This window comes from Rhinoraja longicauda, chromosome 17, assembly GCF_053455715.1.
Source record: "Rhinoraja longicauda isolate Sanriku21f chromosome 17, sRhiLon1.1, whole genome shotgun sequence".
Lineage (NCBI taxonomy): Eukaryota > Metazoa > Chordata > Chondrichthyes > Rajiformes > Arhynchobatidae > Rhinoraja > Rhinoraja longicauda.
In genome coordinates this window covers 19,308,455-19,324,674 of record NC_135969.1, presented here as the reverse complement: position 1 = coordinate 19,324,674, position 16,220 = coordinate 19,308,455, and the positions used below count along the sequence as shown (strand labels likewise).

The 16,220-nt window shown below is 43.6% G+C and overlaps 1 protein-coding gene across 4 annotated transcripts in view; it reads right to left on the bottom strand.

The window, feature by feature from the left end:
- Positions 1-1,033: 1,033 nt before the first annotated feature.
- Positions 1,034-16,220, bottom strand: part of abtb1 (ankyrin repeat and BTB (POZ) domain containing 1) — a 56,020-nt gene continuing 40,833 nt past the window's right edge. For all 4 annotated transcript variants that reach the window (XM_078414237.1, XM_078414239.1, XM_078414240.1 and 1 more), the window contains 3 exons: positions 15,883-16,050; positions 11,933-12,133; positions 1,034-6,029 (listed from right to left, as the gene is read on the bottom strand). In XM_078414237.1, the coding sequence (XP_078270363.1) occupies positions 5,823-6,029; positions 11,933-12,133; positions 15,883-16,050 (576 nt within the window). In that variant the 3' untranslated portion in view covers positions 1,034-5,822. The remainder of the gene's footprint in view (positions 6,030-11,932; positions 12,134-15,882; positions 16,051-16,220) is intronic.

Genomic DNA, 16,220 nt, shown 5'->3' with positions numbered 1-16,220 from the left:
TCAGCCATGATCATATTGAATGGCGGTGCAGGCTCAAAGGGCCGAATGGCCTACTCCTGCACCTATTTTCTATGTATCCCTGGCAATGAATTCCGCAGATTCACCACCCTCTAATTGGTAAATAAGATATTTAGCACTGAACCGGAGTACAAATCCCACCGGAGTAATGAGAAATGTAACTGAATTTTGAAAAGTTGACAGTCTTACTGTGTGGAAATAGGCTCTTCAGCCCAACTTGCCCACACCGACTAACATGCCCCGTCTACACTAGTCCCACCTGCCCATATCCCTCTAAACCTATCCGGTCCATGAACCTGTCCAAAGATAGACACAAAGTGCTGGAGTAATTCAGCAGGTCAGGCTGAAAGTTGGAGGTGGGTTGAAATTTATGATCAACCTTTGAAGAATTTCTTCTTGGATGGTGTCGTAAATTCAGCCCCTAATTTAATTTACTTTCCTCTTATTTTGATGTAGGGCTCTTAAGTTGGAACAGCATAAGAGTCATGGAGCTGTACAGGCCCTTTGGCCCGCCTTGCCTATGCCAAATAAGTTGGCATTCTGGGCTCATCCAATTTGCCTGCATTTGTCCCCAACCCCTCTCAATCCTTCCCATCCATAAATGTTTCAATATCTTTAAAAAGTCATTATTGTATCCACTTCTACAGCTTCCGCTGGTAGCTCATTCTAGTTACAGACTACCTTCTTGAGTGAAAGGTTGCCCCGAGGTCCCTCTTAAATTTCTCCAGACGCTACCTGATCTACTGAATCCTTTCAGTCTTTTATTTCTGCACATTATTGCATCCCATAATTGCAGGATTGCATTCTCCCTTTCTATTGTCCTCATTCATCTTGGTCTATTTGCATTTCTCTGGAAAAATTAAGCATTTATCTTCCTCTCAATAGGCACCAAATACAAATGGTGTCAGTTGGACAGCTTTGTACATTATTTTCTTCTGGCCTCCTCTACTCCAACTTAAATCATACTCGTTTACACATTGATGAAGGGCTTCAAAATTTTAAAAGTTAATCCCAATTCCCCCGCCACAAATATCACTGAATCATTTTTATATCCTCGGCAACTCATTTTATTTCCAGAAACTGCAATGTCAGTGCTATTCAGCTGTCAAACCGTCAATGCAAAAATCAACCAAGCAGATTCGTTATAGATTCTGGATGCAAACATCGATTGTGTGTGTGGCAGATGGCGTCAATTTGAAGCAGTGAAGTAAAATTATCACACCAAAATTGCACCACTTTAGCACAGAAGTCAATTGACACAAATATGACAGACGCAAGAGACAGCAGATTGCTGGAATCTTGAGAGAAGCACAAAGTGCTGGAGGAACTCGGTGGGTCAGGCAGCATCGGCAGAAGGAAAGAACAGGCAATATTTTGGGTCTTCAGACTGAAGGGTCCCGACCCAAAATGTCATTTGTCCATTCTATCCACATATGCTGCCTGAGCCACCGAGATCCCCCAGCAGTAAATGCACCCAAAAATTGTCTTTTTCTTCCCTGTATGTATACAAATATTTCCACTCAGGTGAAAATCTTCAAGAAGAATGTGAACCATCGTAGGCAGCTGAAAAGATTCATGGCATCAGAAAGGGAAAGTGAACTGTTCATCAGATTTCACCACTGATAGCTGCTGGGTTTTTGAGTGGATCTGACAGACAATTTAATCCCATAGTACTTCAGAATCATTTAAAGTTTATTCCAGTAAGGCTCAAACCTATTTAACACTTGACCTTTACAATCCATGATCTCTAATGATGGGAAATGAATTGCATCCCAATATAGTGGAGCTGCCACTTCACAGCGCCAGAGGCCCAGGTTCAATCCTAACCTTGGGCGCTGTCTGGGTGGAGCTTGCACATTCTCCCTGTGACTGCGTGGTGACTCCCTGTGACTGGTGCTCCACTTTCCTCTCATGTCCCAAAGACGTGTGGGTTTGTAGCTAATTGGCCCTCTGTAAAATTGCCTCGAAAATGCAGGGAGTGGATGAGAGAGTGGAATAACGTAGAACTAGTGTGAACAAACTCCAGAGACGCTGCCTGACCCGCTGAATTACTCCAGCACTTTATGTCCATCGCAGGTGATCGATGGTCGGCGTAGTCTCGGTGGGCAGAATGATCAGACTCCATGCTGTAATTCTAAGCTAAATGACCTCACTCACTTCTATTTCTATTAAATAATCAAAAATCTCTCAATGAAGAAAGCAGTTTCTTCATCCAAGAAAAAAAAAATTTTTACACTCCCTGCTGGTAACAACATATTGAGATTTATAAATAACACAGCTTATTAACATTCATTTGCATAGGGAGCAAATCACAGCACATTTCAAATGCAAAGCTTTTCTGGCCTAATGTTGAATTTCATAACTTGAAATCTGCAGCATCTTCACTACAGTGAACCGGGAAACAAGCTCGGAATAATTAAATAAACAAGAGAACAACCCATGTCCTCGAATCCGTACTGAAGGAGAATTCTTTTAGTGAGACCCAAACAGATTTAAAATGAAATATACTTTCTCCCCAAATTAAATTAGATAAAATAAACTATATATTTTCTGTAGCAGTTTAAGAACAATCATTAAATATGGATTTCCATTTTTTGTACAACACAAATTAAACAGAGCAACACAGAGAAATACATTTTCACAAAAAATATTTAAAGAATAAAGCAAATTAACCTCATATTGAGTATGCCTGCATAGCCTGGAATCCAGATATAAAATTGAAATTGAATTTGGTATAATTAGTCACCCCCTTTTAATTATTTTAACCATATTGGTAGTCGATCCCCTGGTAGTTTTAGTGGGGACTTTCAGGTCTTGGGCAAGGGTAGGACTGGTGGTTTTAATAAAGATAGTTTTAATAAGGGAGGTAGGGTTAGTTTTAATGTTGTTGTGGAAGTCATTGATTTTAATATGGGTTAATTTGTTTGTAATCTGGGTGTTTACAACCAGGGCGTTTGCAACAAAGTCAATGGTGTACCCCACAGCAGTACTGGATATGTAGGGGAGGGGGGAGAATCCAACTGACAAGGCTGAAGACAAGGGTGCAAGTGTAGTTAGTATTGAGATAGGAAAGGATGACGATAGTATAGTTTCCAATGAGACAGCGGTATTTATTCCTGCAAGAATCTTAAGTGTGAAGAGTTTCCTTTAGGTTTTAACTCTATTAATAAATATCTAGTTTATATGTTTAATGAGAAGGTACGGCGTCAGATGGTGTTACTCTGGACCTGACCGATCCCAGCCTCAATTATGGGCAACATTAGGAGTGGGCTGATTCACAATGGTCTGGAGGTGGTGGGAGAGGGGCAGTTGGAGAGTGGCAGTTACGATATGTTCATTAAGTCATAGGAGCAAAATTAGGTCATTCAGCCCATCGAGTCTACTCTGCCATTCCATAGATTCACTGCTTTCTGACTAAATAAATTCCTCCTCTTCTACTTTTTCCAAGGTGTGTCCTTTTATTCTGAGGCTGTGCCCTCTGGTCGGAGACTCTCCCAATAGTAGAAACATCCTCATCTGAAGAGAAATAGTTGAGCCCCAGCATAGATGGTCTCAAATCCCAGCAACGTCCCTGATGTGGTGGAACCAGGGTGATCACAAGGATAATTTGTGGTCATCTGGTCAATGAGTGAGTGTGGAGCATAGTCAAAAGCTAGTAAACATAAGGAATTGCAGATGCTGAAATCTTGAGCAAAACTCAGCGGGTGAGACAGCATCTGTGGAGGGAAATGGACAGGTGAGGTTTCAGGTCGGGGACTCTTCTTCAGACTGACCCTTCTACAGATGCTGCCTGACCCACTGAATTCCTCCAGCACTTTGTGTTTTACTGATGGATTGATCTTTATTTGGAATCTTCAAGCTGGGATAAGATAAATAGGAAGGGTTCCCTCATCAATATCAGTATTCTCACAGAATGAGCAATGTACACAGTGCTGGAGGAACGTAGCGGGTCAGGCAGCATCTGTGGAGGGAATGGACAGATGACATTTCGGGTGGGAACAGGTCAGTCTAAAGGAGATCCTAATCCGTAATGGCGCCTGTCCATTCTCTTCACAGATGCTGGCTGACCCGCTGAGTTCCTCCAGCATTTTGTGTTTTGCTCCAGATTACAGCATCTGCAGTTCCTCGTATCTCCGTTCTCACAGAATGGTACAGGTAAGAGCGACAATATCACAGAGTGAACCATGCTCGCAGTCTGAAAGGAGGAAGGGCGCTGAAAAATAAAGTAATATTATTGAAGGGATACAGTGTGAAATGCAAGAATTAATGCAAATGCTAGAGCTGCCACTATGAACCAAATTAGCAGATTGGACCAGGGTAGATCAAATTACTTGCAGGTCTATGCAAATCTAAGTACAGAATCTAGGGTAAAGTGCATGATAAGGCTTAGATAGAGTGGGTGTGGAGAGGATGTTTCCAGTAATAGGAGAGTCTAGGACCAGAGGGCACAGCCTCAGAATAAAAGGATGTACCTTTAGAAAGGAGATGAGGAGGGTTCTTTAGCCAGAGGCAGCGAATCTGTGGAATTCATGCCACAGATGGCTGTGGAGGCCATTGGGTATTTTCAAAGCAGAGATTGAAAGGTTTTTAATTAGTAAGTGTGTCAAAGGTTACAGGAAGAAAGCAGGAGAATGGGGTTGAGAGGAAAAAATAGATCAGCCATGTTCAAACGGCAGAGTAGACTCGAAGGGCCGAATGACCTAATTCTGCTCTTATGTCTTATGATCAAACATCCCTGGCATTTTCCCAAGAGATTAAACTAAATAGTTACAGATGCAAATGTCAACTTCAACTCAGAGGGAGGAGCAACAACATTATACTCACTGCCTCTTCACACACATTCAGACCTTATTAGGTAAGTGATTCGTCGCTACATTCATTGTAGTAGCTGCTTGTTTAGGGATTTAACACCAGTTATGGCATGGACACACATCACGCAGTGGACCAAAAGTGACCCGATCGGCAGAAATCCCAACAACAGCAGGCACTCGGCATTCCTGCCAGTACAGTCCCCTCTCTTGGCTGGCCGGACGGACTAGGATGCTGGGGCAGACTGATGCACTGGCCGAACACTGTTTCAATGCAAAACAAAACAGCACATGAAGTTAGCAAAGCGGACACCTAGAACTCGCTTTTTCTTTTGAAAATTTGCAACAATCCGGATCTTTGCAGCACAAGCTTTCTTGAAACAAAACAAAAACAGCAAATGACAAAATCTTAAATAAAAGCACAGAAAATACTGCAAACTTGATGCATCCGAAAGAAGGATGCAAAATAACAAACAGCACATTTCAGTTGAAGACATTTGATTTGATGTTCACTCTCCTTGTTTTTTTTTTTTACAGATTATGGTAGATAAGTTGTTAATATTTATCTAATTCTTTATCTAAATACTGTACCAGTTAAGATTCGGACGATAAAGAGCATTTGGAAGCATTTCTTAAGTTTTCTTTTAGTTCTCAGCAAACAGAGATTTCTAACAAGCCTGCAGCAAACTGAAGTACCATCGTTGATGCTGGAACATTAATTGTTGAGATTGGAAAATGAGGATTACTGTTAATAATTTTGCCCTAGTTGGAAAGTTAAAAAAGTTGTTAGGGCTCTATCTTATTGCTTTAAACTTCCATTTAATGTAGGCCAACAAAATGGGACACATCTCTCGAATAAAAGTCCTTGATTCTTATCGTGTTAAGATGTAGTTGGGCTTACGAGAAATGAAAAGTATTGCTTGAGCAAAGAGCTCATCGTTTTCAGCACTGTACTTCAAACGGGATTTGTGCAGCCGGTCACAACTGCAAGGCAACTTAACACTCGAGTTCCAAACTAGCCAGGAGTTCATCCAGGGCTTTCAGTTTCTGATTAGCTTCCTCAATGGCACTGTAAGTCTGTACGTTGCTGGTAACATGGAAGCGGATATCGTCCACCAGGGGGATAGAGTCAGTCTCCTGTCGGTCCTCAACAGCCGTGGCGTCGTCTTTTACCACTTGTGCAAACTCTTCCAACTCCACAAGCTACAAAGTACAAGCAAAGGTGGTTAGAACTGAGGTAAGCTTCCTTTCCCCATATCACATAGAGTCAGACAGCGTGGAAACAGACCCATCAGCCCAACTTGCTCACACCAACATGTCTCATCTACACCAGTCCTACCTGCCTGCGTTTGGCCCATATCCCTCTAATCTTGACCTACCCATGTACCAGTTTAAATGTTTCTTAAACTTTGCCATCTGAGCCATATTCTACCTGATAGAAGTATAGAAAAATATGGGGCAAAGATAGGGTAGGCAGTCAGAATCATACCCAGGATTGAAAAATCAAATACCAGAGGGGGAATAACTTTACGGTGAGGGGGGCAAAGTTTATGTTCATAAGTTCTAGAAGCAGAATTATGCCATTTGGTCCATCAAGTCTACTCCACCATTCAATCATGGCTAATCTATCTTTCTCTCTCAACCTCATTCCCCTGCCTTCTCCCCATAACCCCTGACACCCTTACTAATCACGAATCTGTCAATCTCCACCTTAAAATACCCAATGTCGGTCTCCACAACCGTCTGTGGCAATGAATTCCACAGATTCACCACCCTCTGACTACAGAAATTCCTCTTCATCTTTAATAAAAATGTGCAGGACAATTTCTTTTTACACAGAGTGGCGTGGGCCTGGAACACGCTGCTGGAGGTGGTGGTTAAAGCAAACAAGTTAGTGGCATTTAAAAGATGTTTGTATACGCACATTGATATGCAGGGAATAGGTGGAAATGGGTTACGTGCAGGTAGATAATTGATTGTCTTGGCTTCATGCTCAGCACAGACATAGTGGGCCGAAGGGCCTTTTTTTTTAGCTGTACTGTTCTATGTTCTATCTGGGCACCTCAGCAGACCAGAGCACAACAATTCATTGCAGCCCTGAGCAAGACTTTCACAATCAGCGGGTCTATCTTTCAAATGAAATGTTAATCTGAGGCCTTGCCTACTCTCTTGGCTGGTATAAATAAACAGGAATTACTTCTGATACTTTTTAAAGAACACAAACATTAAGTAAATGTATGCCCTCAATGTAATGTACAAAACACTTGCTATAAAGTAGGTTACTTTAAAGGGAGTTACTTCAAAGTGTAGTCGTTAGAGTTGGATTGAGAAACAGATAGCATCAATGTGAGTTACTGATTTTAATAGATCAAAACACAAAGTGCTGCAGGACCTCTGTGGAGGGAATGGACATATTGTCAGGTTGTATCACTGCTTCCTTTGGTACAGCCCTGCCAAGGCCGTAATAAATTGAAGAGAGTTATAGATGTAGCCCAGTCCATCACACAGACCAGACTTCCCACCATCAACTCCATCTACACTTCACGCTGCCAACATCATCAAAGACGTCCCGCCCCAGTCATTCCTCCTTCTCCCCGCTCTCGTCCGGCAGAAGATACAGAAGTTTGAATGTGCGCACCACCAGACTCAGGAACAGCTTCTTCACCTCTGTTGTCAGACTTCTGAACAGTCCTTCCATAAGCTAGGGTACTGTCCGATTCACCTCTACCCCATTGCAAACACTAGACTTTGTCTATGGAACTGATGCGCTACAATGCTGAAAACTATATTTTTCCAGTGATAGGTGCAGAGTTAGGCCATTCAGCTCATCAAGTCTACTCCGTCATTTGATTGTGGCTGATCTATCTTTCCCTCTTAACCCGATATCTCTGCCTTCTCCCCATAACCCCCGACACCCGTACCAATCAATACTAATATTCTGCACTCCAAATCTTTCCTTTACTCTATGGTAATTGAGTTTGACTTGACAGTGTTTATGTATTGTGCATCTGATCTGTTTGGATAGTACACAAAAGTTTTTCACTTTCGGTACACTTTAGACTTTAGAGATACTGCACAGAAACAGGACCTTTGCCCCACGACTTTGCTACACCGATCAGCAATTACCCTGTACACTAACCTACGTACACGAGCAACAATTTTACAACATACCAAAGCCATTAACCTACAAACCTGTACGTCTTCGGAGTGTGGGAGGAAAACAGAGAACCCAGGGAAAACGCGGCCACACATACAGACTCCTTACAGACAGCACCTGTAGGCTGGATCAAACACGAGTCTCTGGTGCTGTGAAGCAGCAGTTCTACCGTTGCACCATTGCGGCCACTCAACGTGACAATAATAAGCCTAAACGTCATTTCGGGTCGGGTCCTTTCTTCAAACACAATTGATTATAATAGGGAGAAATATTGCTGAGGTTATATGATTTAATATTAAAACAAAACCATCTCTGCATAGCATTTACAACATGGTGCCAGTGTTTTCAGAGTTAATGTGCCAGTGACAGCAATTGTTGCCAGACGCCAGCAGGAGTCATTTATATCAGGGGCACTGCTTCGATTCAGGATATAAGCCGGGTGAGTAACTCCTGGGGAGCTGGTATGTAGCTGTCATGTTGCTTGGATTATAACTGCATTTTTCTGTGGCGCAATAATCTCTACACTTCAAAGTAATTTTCTTAAGGCTTTCCCAAGGCTTTCCATCCATGCTAAGTACATGCAGGCTTTTTGATTGATTAAGATAATAATTAGAGATGCAGCATGGAAACAGACCCTCCAGCCCACTGAGTCCACATTGACCATCGATCGCTCTAGTTCTATGTTATCCCACTTTCGCATCCACTCCCGACACACTAGATGCAATTTTCAGAGATCAATGAACCTACAAACCAGCATGTCTTTGGGATGCAGCAGGAAACAGGAGCACGCAGTCACAGAGAGAATGTGCAAACTCCTCATGCAGACAGCAGCCAAGGTCAGGATGGAACACAGCTCTCTGGTGCCATGAGGCAGCGGCTCTACGAGTTGCTCCACTGTGACGCATTGGACAACATGATCTCTTGAATCCAGCAACACCTTTTGCAATTTACAGAGGCCAATTAACCTACATACGTGCATGTCCTTGGGATGTGGGAGGAAACCCAGAGCACCCGGAGAACATACAACTCGGAGACAGCACTCGTAGTCAGGATTGAACCTAGGTCTCTGGCGCTGTAAGGCAGCAACTCTACTGCTATACCATTGTGCCGCCCCTTTGTACTCAAAAATGCTGGGTGACTGAACTCAAATAGTGAACAAATCCAGTTCTGGGAAATGTGAGGCAACACCCAGGAATGCCTGCAAAGCTGTTTGGCAGTTAATTCGATGGAAATGATCTTCATGGGGAAAAACAAAATAAGTGCATTGTTATTGGTAGAAAAAAATTCACTGCAGAATTGAAGTGGAAGATTGTTCTTTCAAAGCAGAAAACATTAATTGTATTTAGGTAATGCCTCAATGCAACAGTGAACAATTCAATAGTGGAACGGCACTTTCCCCAATGTAATATTAGTAGCTAATTTATTCAGCTAAAGAGGTCTCAATGCCTAATGATTTAATGACTGTAACTAGGGCGCCACAGTGACGCAGCGGTAGAGTTACAGACCTGGATTCAATCTTGAATACGGGTGCCATTCGAACAGTTTGCACGTTCTCCCTGTGACCGCGTGGGTTCCCCCCGGGTGCTTTAGTTTCCTCCCACACTCCACAGACGTACAGGTCTATAACTATTTATTGGCTTCTGTTAAAAAAATTGTAAATTATCCCTAGTGTGTAGAATAGTGCTAACGTAAGGGGTGATCGCTGGTTGGTGTGGACTCCGTGGGCCAAAGGGTTATAACTAGCCTGTTTACAAAGGAATGTTCTTTTGACTAGGTAGACACCCTGCTTAGGAATGTGTGCATATTTTGGACACCAGATGATCAATTTCTTGTTTCCCATCAAGTTCAGAGTCCACCGTGTGTTGGGGGACACCGGAGTTTTAGCTTAATTTAATTTAGAGATACAGCGTGGAAACAGGCCCTTCAGCCCACCGAGTCCACGCCAACCAGCGATCCTCATACACTAGCACTATCCTGCACATTGGGGACAAAATACAATTATTACCAAAGTCAATCAACTTACAAACCTGTATGCCTTTGGAAAGTGGGAGGAAACCGGAGCAACCGGAGAAAACCCACGCAGTCACGTGGAGAACGTACAAACTCCGTACAGACAGCTCCCGTACTCAGGAACGAACCTGGGACTCTGGCGCTGTAAGGCAGAAACTCCACCGCTGCGCCACCATGCCGACTTTTGTAATAGTTGTAATGAATGGTATAATAAATAGTCTGTCTTATGTAAGATGATGAGGACAGAATGCAAAGTTGGAAACTCCAAACTTCATAAACCCTGAGTGTCGAGATGGAAGAATACGCCTCCTCCTCAGCTCAAAATGGACAAAACCTCTTTTGTCTTGCGACGGCCCCATGCAAAGGTTTGCTCTAGTGGTCCGCACATCAACAAAATGATGACTGTAAAACAACCTTGTTCTGCGCTGGGCAAAAAAAGCAGATCTGGAATGGAGTGTCAGATGAAGTAGCTTGTTATAAGACAGCTGGCAACTGTAGAAACAAAACTGAATCAATCCCTGCGGCAAAAAAAAAAGAGCGACCTGGATTTTCCAGAGTGGGGGGGGGGGGGGAGTGTTGCCTGCACTCAGCCATGCTCACTAATCCCTTGGAGCCTTCCTTTGCCAAATCCCGATGGCCAAACTAACTTATTCAGGAGGCGAGCTGCAAGCCCTACACAGCATCAGGAGCTCAGACTGTGTAGTGGAGTAACACGGGCAGGTCGGACAAAGCCCCGTCCACAAGACACCTACAAATCTTTGCCAGTTGGGTGTCAAAGCTTCCCCCCCCCCCCTTTCAGAAAGACTCAAGCGTCAACAAAAGTGAAATGATTAAAAAGAAACAAAATAAATTATCTTAAAAGCATTTTAAAATTCCTTGAGCCCCAGACTTGTTTTTAAAAACAGACTTGCCTCATTTTTTTCTCCCCAAAGCTATGGGGTCCACAAGCTACTCATCAGACCCTAATAACGAGAAAGTTTCCCTCCCTCCTGACATTCACTGTGAAGAACAGTCTCAACCCGAAACGTCACCGATTCCTTTTCTCCAGAGATGCTGCCTTACCCACTGAGTTACTCCAGCATTTTGTGTCTATCTTCAGTGTTAACCAACATCTGCAGTTCCTTCCTACATGAGAAAATTGTGTTTTTGTTTGTAAAGAAAATAACTTGAATTGAGAGTCACACAGCACAGAAACAGGCCCTTCAGCCCAACTTGTCCATGCCGACCAAGACGCCCCATCTATGCTAGTCCCACCTGCCCGCATCTGGCACATGGTCCTCTAAACCTTTCCTATCCATGTACCTACCAAAAAGTCTTTTAAACGTTGTTACTGTACCTGCCTCAACTACCTCCTCTGGCAGCTTGTTCCACAAACTCACCACCCTCTGAGGTCCTTAGATGCCTATTAAATGCTTGAAAATCAGTTCATCAAATACCAAGTACATAACTTATGGAGCAAGTCAAGAACTTAATCTTGCAGTAAAAAACAAAGTGCTGGAGGAACTCAGCATCTGTGGAGGGAATGGGCAGATGCAATTTGGATAGGGACCCTTCAGACCCCAATCTGAAAGAGGGTTGTGACCCGAAATGTCGTCTGTTCAGTTTGAAGTAGGGTCCCAGCCTGAAAAATCGTCTCCTCGATACTCCCTGATCCACCCACCACCTACAGCACTCTTTTTGTTCAAGATTCCAACATCTGCTGTTTCTTGTGTTTCAACTTCAATTTCACACATCAATTTGCAAAACAATGGACCTTTATTACTGACTATTGTCTTTTTTACCTGTTACTTTCTGAAATTTGAAATATAAACCATTGTTAATTCTCACAATGGCTGCCCCTTGCATCCCATCTTTGCTTCCAATAACCTTGATCCATTTGTGGACAGCCAACATTTAGGTCACACCCATCACCCCATCGGTCCAAAGTAAAACAAATTACCTTCTCTATAATTTTAGCCATGTATTCCGTGCACTGGTCTTCCAGTCGGGAAAGTCTGAAGAGCTTGGCGGTCTTCCAGGTGCTGACTACGTTGTCCTCAGTCAGCATGGTTGCAAGAGTCTTCCCACATAGCCTCTTCAAGCCTGGCAGAAGATACAGGTCAGCAACACACAGCACCTCATACACATTTTCCGGGGATAACTGCAGGCAAGAGAAAGTGGAAAAATAACAACTAGAGCTGTAACAATCTTGTCATGAATCTGAAACTAACTTCCTTTCTTTTATAGATACAAATTGCTGGAGTAACCCAGCGTGTCAGGCAGCATCTCTGGAAAAAAAGGATGGATGACGCTTTGGAAAACGTCACCCATCCATTTTCTCCATAGATCCTACTAGACCCACAGAGCTACTCAAGCATTTTGAGTCTATCTTTGGTATAAACCAGCATCTGCTGTTCCCTGTTTCCACTTTCTTCTTCCTTTCTTTTAGTTTAGATTAGTTTAGTTTATACAGACTGGAAACGGGCCGTTTTCGCCCACCGAGTCCACAACGACCATCAATCACCCAAGTCAAGTCAAGTTTAATTGTCACATACACGATGTGCAGTGAAATGAAAGTGGCAATGCCTGCGGATTGTGCACAAAAAAGAATTACAGTTACAGCATATAAATAAAGATAATAAGTTACTATAGTGTAGACAAAAATTTAGTCTCTGGAGTTATAAAAGTTGACAGTCCTGATGGCCTGTGGGAAGAAACTCCGTCTCATCCTCTCCGTTTTCACAGCGTGACAGCGGAGGCGTTTGCCTGATCGTAGCATCTGGTCCGTTGCTGGGGTGGCAGGGGTCCCTCATGATCTTGCTTGCTCTGGATCTGCACCTCCTGATGTATAGGTCCTGCAGGGGGACGAGTGTAGTTCCCATGGTGCGTTCTGCCGAACGCACTACTCTCTGCAGGGCCATCCTGTCCTGGGCAGAGCTGTTCCCAAACCAGACTGTAATGTTGCCATACATTAGTTCTCCGTTATCCCACTTTAGCAGCAGACGTACGAGGGCCAATTCGCAGGAGCCAATTAACCTACAAACCTGCACGGCTTTGGAATGCGGGAGGAAACTGGAGCACCCGGAGGAAACACACAAGGTCACAGGGAGAACGTGCAAACTCCACACAGACAAACCTAATTCATCTAGGTTTTGCTCATTGACTTTGACTGCCGTTTGGAATATCAACATTGGAGTCATATACAGCACGGAAACTGGCTCTTTGGTCCAACTTATTCATGCTGGCCAAGATGCCCCATCTAAGCTTGTTCCTTTTGTCCGTATTCGGGTGACATTAATTCAACAGTGCATTGCTCAAGTTGCAATGGGCACTTTCTAGTTTACAGGTTAACACCCCCCCCCCCCCCCCCCCCCCCCCCCCCCCCGGGAGATAACTCGGTGTTTATAAAGTACTCCGAGTTGACAGTGCTGTCACAAAGGAGTCTAGAGTAACCAGCACCTCCCGTGATCCAGCTAATGGCCTTGATATCCATCATAATGCAATTCCCACCAAAGATTTTGTGTCTCGTCCAAGTGTTCTCATTAAGAAGAAGGCAATGTGCCTTCAAGTAGTAGCTTCCCAGGAAACAATCGTGTGGAAATTGTTTTTTTTTTTAAGTGGGAGGAACAGAATACAAATTCATTTCGCAGTATGCTACAAAATGTAATTTAGTAAATCTGCTTAAACTATGAATAGTTGTCAGAACAAATGGCCATGAAAGCTGCCAATAAAGCCCAATTAGTTGACTAATTATTTTAGGTCTGCATAGCTTGCAACCACATAGTTGATGCTTGATGTTCCATGAAGCAGCTTACGGGGCACTCAGTTTGAAAAGTATCACTGCCTCACTCTCTCACGGTAACGAGGGTAGAAAACGCACCCGGGTGCACCAGAATCCCGAAGACTAAAATGCAATTGCTTGCAACCTTGGCTGAGAGCAGTTCCGTAGGAAAATACATTAATTCAAGTCTCCTGTGTGACCCACCACACTCCCAGTCGCCTTCGCGAATAACTAATTCAGTCAGAATGGACATACTCATGAACTACAGATAAACACAAGAGACTACAGATGCTGGAATCTGAAAGAAAACACAAACTGCTGGAGTACCTATTTTTTCTTTAATTATTTTTTTCTTTCAACACCAAGCACACCAATTCTTGTTCAAATATCGCAGAAGAAAAATGCTTTTATTGGAAACCTGATAATGCCTTAATAGATTAGTATTGATATTTATGCATCAGGGCAATATTTGTAACAGGAATACATTTGCTTCAACTAAGGGCGGCACGGTGGCGCAGCGGTAGAGTTGCTGCTTTACAGCGAATGCAGCGCCGGAGACTCAGGTTCGATCCTGACTACGGGTGCTGCACTGTAAGGAGTTTGTACGTTCTCCCCGTGACCTGCGTGGGTTTTCTCCGAGATCTTCGGTTTCCTCCCACACTCCAAAGATGTACAGGTTTGTAGGTTAATTGGCTGGGTAAATGTAAAATATTGTCCCTAGTGGGTGTAGGATAGTGTTAATGTACAGGGATCGCTGGGCGGCACGGACTTGGTGGGCCGAAAAGGCCTGTTTCCGCGCTGTATATATATGATATATGAAGATAGCTGTGTTTAAGTCACTACTGCAACCTAGTGGCAAAATCTAATACTGCAACAAGCAATCATCTTTAAAACTGCTGGCACCTGTCAACTCAAATGAATATTAAATAGCTGTCGACGTTAAGTTCCTGAGAACATTTCCCTTCTAATTAGCTGCTGCCTAATATGCTGTCACAATGATCATTCCAATCCAGGCTTAAATTGAAAGCGCCATTTGATTTCAGGAGCAGAGGTGCAGAGCTGTACAGCATCAGATGGGGGCTAATCTGTTGCCTGATCCCATACACCAGTAGGAACAAGAAACTGCAAATGCTGGTTTACAAAAATAAAGAGAAAAAGTAATTGCTTCTCTGTCCACAGATGCCGCCTGACCCGCTGAGCATATCCAAAACCTTCTAATGTAAAAGACAAAGTGCTGGAGAAACTCAGTGGTTCGGGCAACCATTGTGGTAGGAATGGGCAGACGTTGATTCGGGTCGTGACCTGAAACATCGCCTGTCCATTCCCTTCACAGATGCTGCCTGACCTGTTGAGTTCCTCCAGCACGTTTGTGGTTTGATCAAGATTTCAACATAGAGTCTTACAGCACGGAAACAGGTCCTTCGGCTCAGCTCGTTCATGCCGACCAGCTAAGCTAATCCCATTTGCCTGCATTTGGCCCAAATACTTCCAAACCAGTAGTCTCTTTTTTTTACTCTTTTTTGCCAGCTCTTGCCCCCACGTCTCCCTCCCCTCGCCCCTTCATACTTTTGGAATGTGGGAGGAAACCGGAGCAAGAGCATTTGTCTGCATTTGTCCCATATCTCTCTAGTCCTTTCCCATCCATGTTCCTGTACATGGAACATCAGCAGTTTCTTGTATCTCCAGCACTTTTATTTGATCCTCTGTTGCCCTGCAACAACCTTCACGATGCAACTTCTTTTAGAGTTTAGAGATACAGTGTGGAAACAGGCCCCTCGGCACACCGAATCCACGCCGGCCAGCAATCTCCCTGTACATTAGCATTTTCCTACACAGTAGGGACAATTTAGAGAGTCAATTAGTCTACAAGCCTGGATGTCCTTGGAATGTAGGAGGAAAACGGAGCATCTGCATTTGCTCGCATTCATAGTAAAATCGAAACCAGAGCATTCAGAGAAAACCCATGCAATCATAGGGAGAATGTGCAAATTCCATACAGACAGCACCCGTAGTTAGGATGGAACTTAGGTGCCTGGCGCTGTAAAGCAGCAACTCTATCACTGCACCATTATGCGTCATTAAGCTTGAGCACCAGTCAAATGTCCGTGGATTGGTGGGTCCAATCTTACCTCTGTATCGTCACTGTAGATGTAGTAGAGAACTCTGATAAAGATTTCCTCTGTCACATTGTGGAGTGTCACCATGGGAATACTGGGCTGACTCTGAAGTTCCTCACTTTCAGAAAAATGATCCTGCAACAATGCTCGGAAGTAATCGCTACGACTGCAAAAGAATGCCTGCAAACACAAGAGAAAAGGTCAGCGTTAATGCTGCACAACTACAGATCTACACAGTTTGCAACACAGGAGGCGGCAATGGTGAACACTGCCTGGTCCATCACGGGTACTCACTTCCCCACCATGGAAGGGATCTACAGGAATCGCTGCCTCAAAAAGGTAACCAGCAT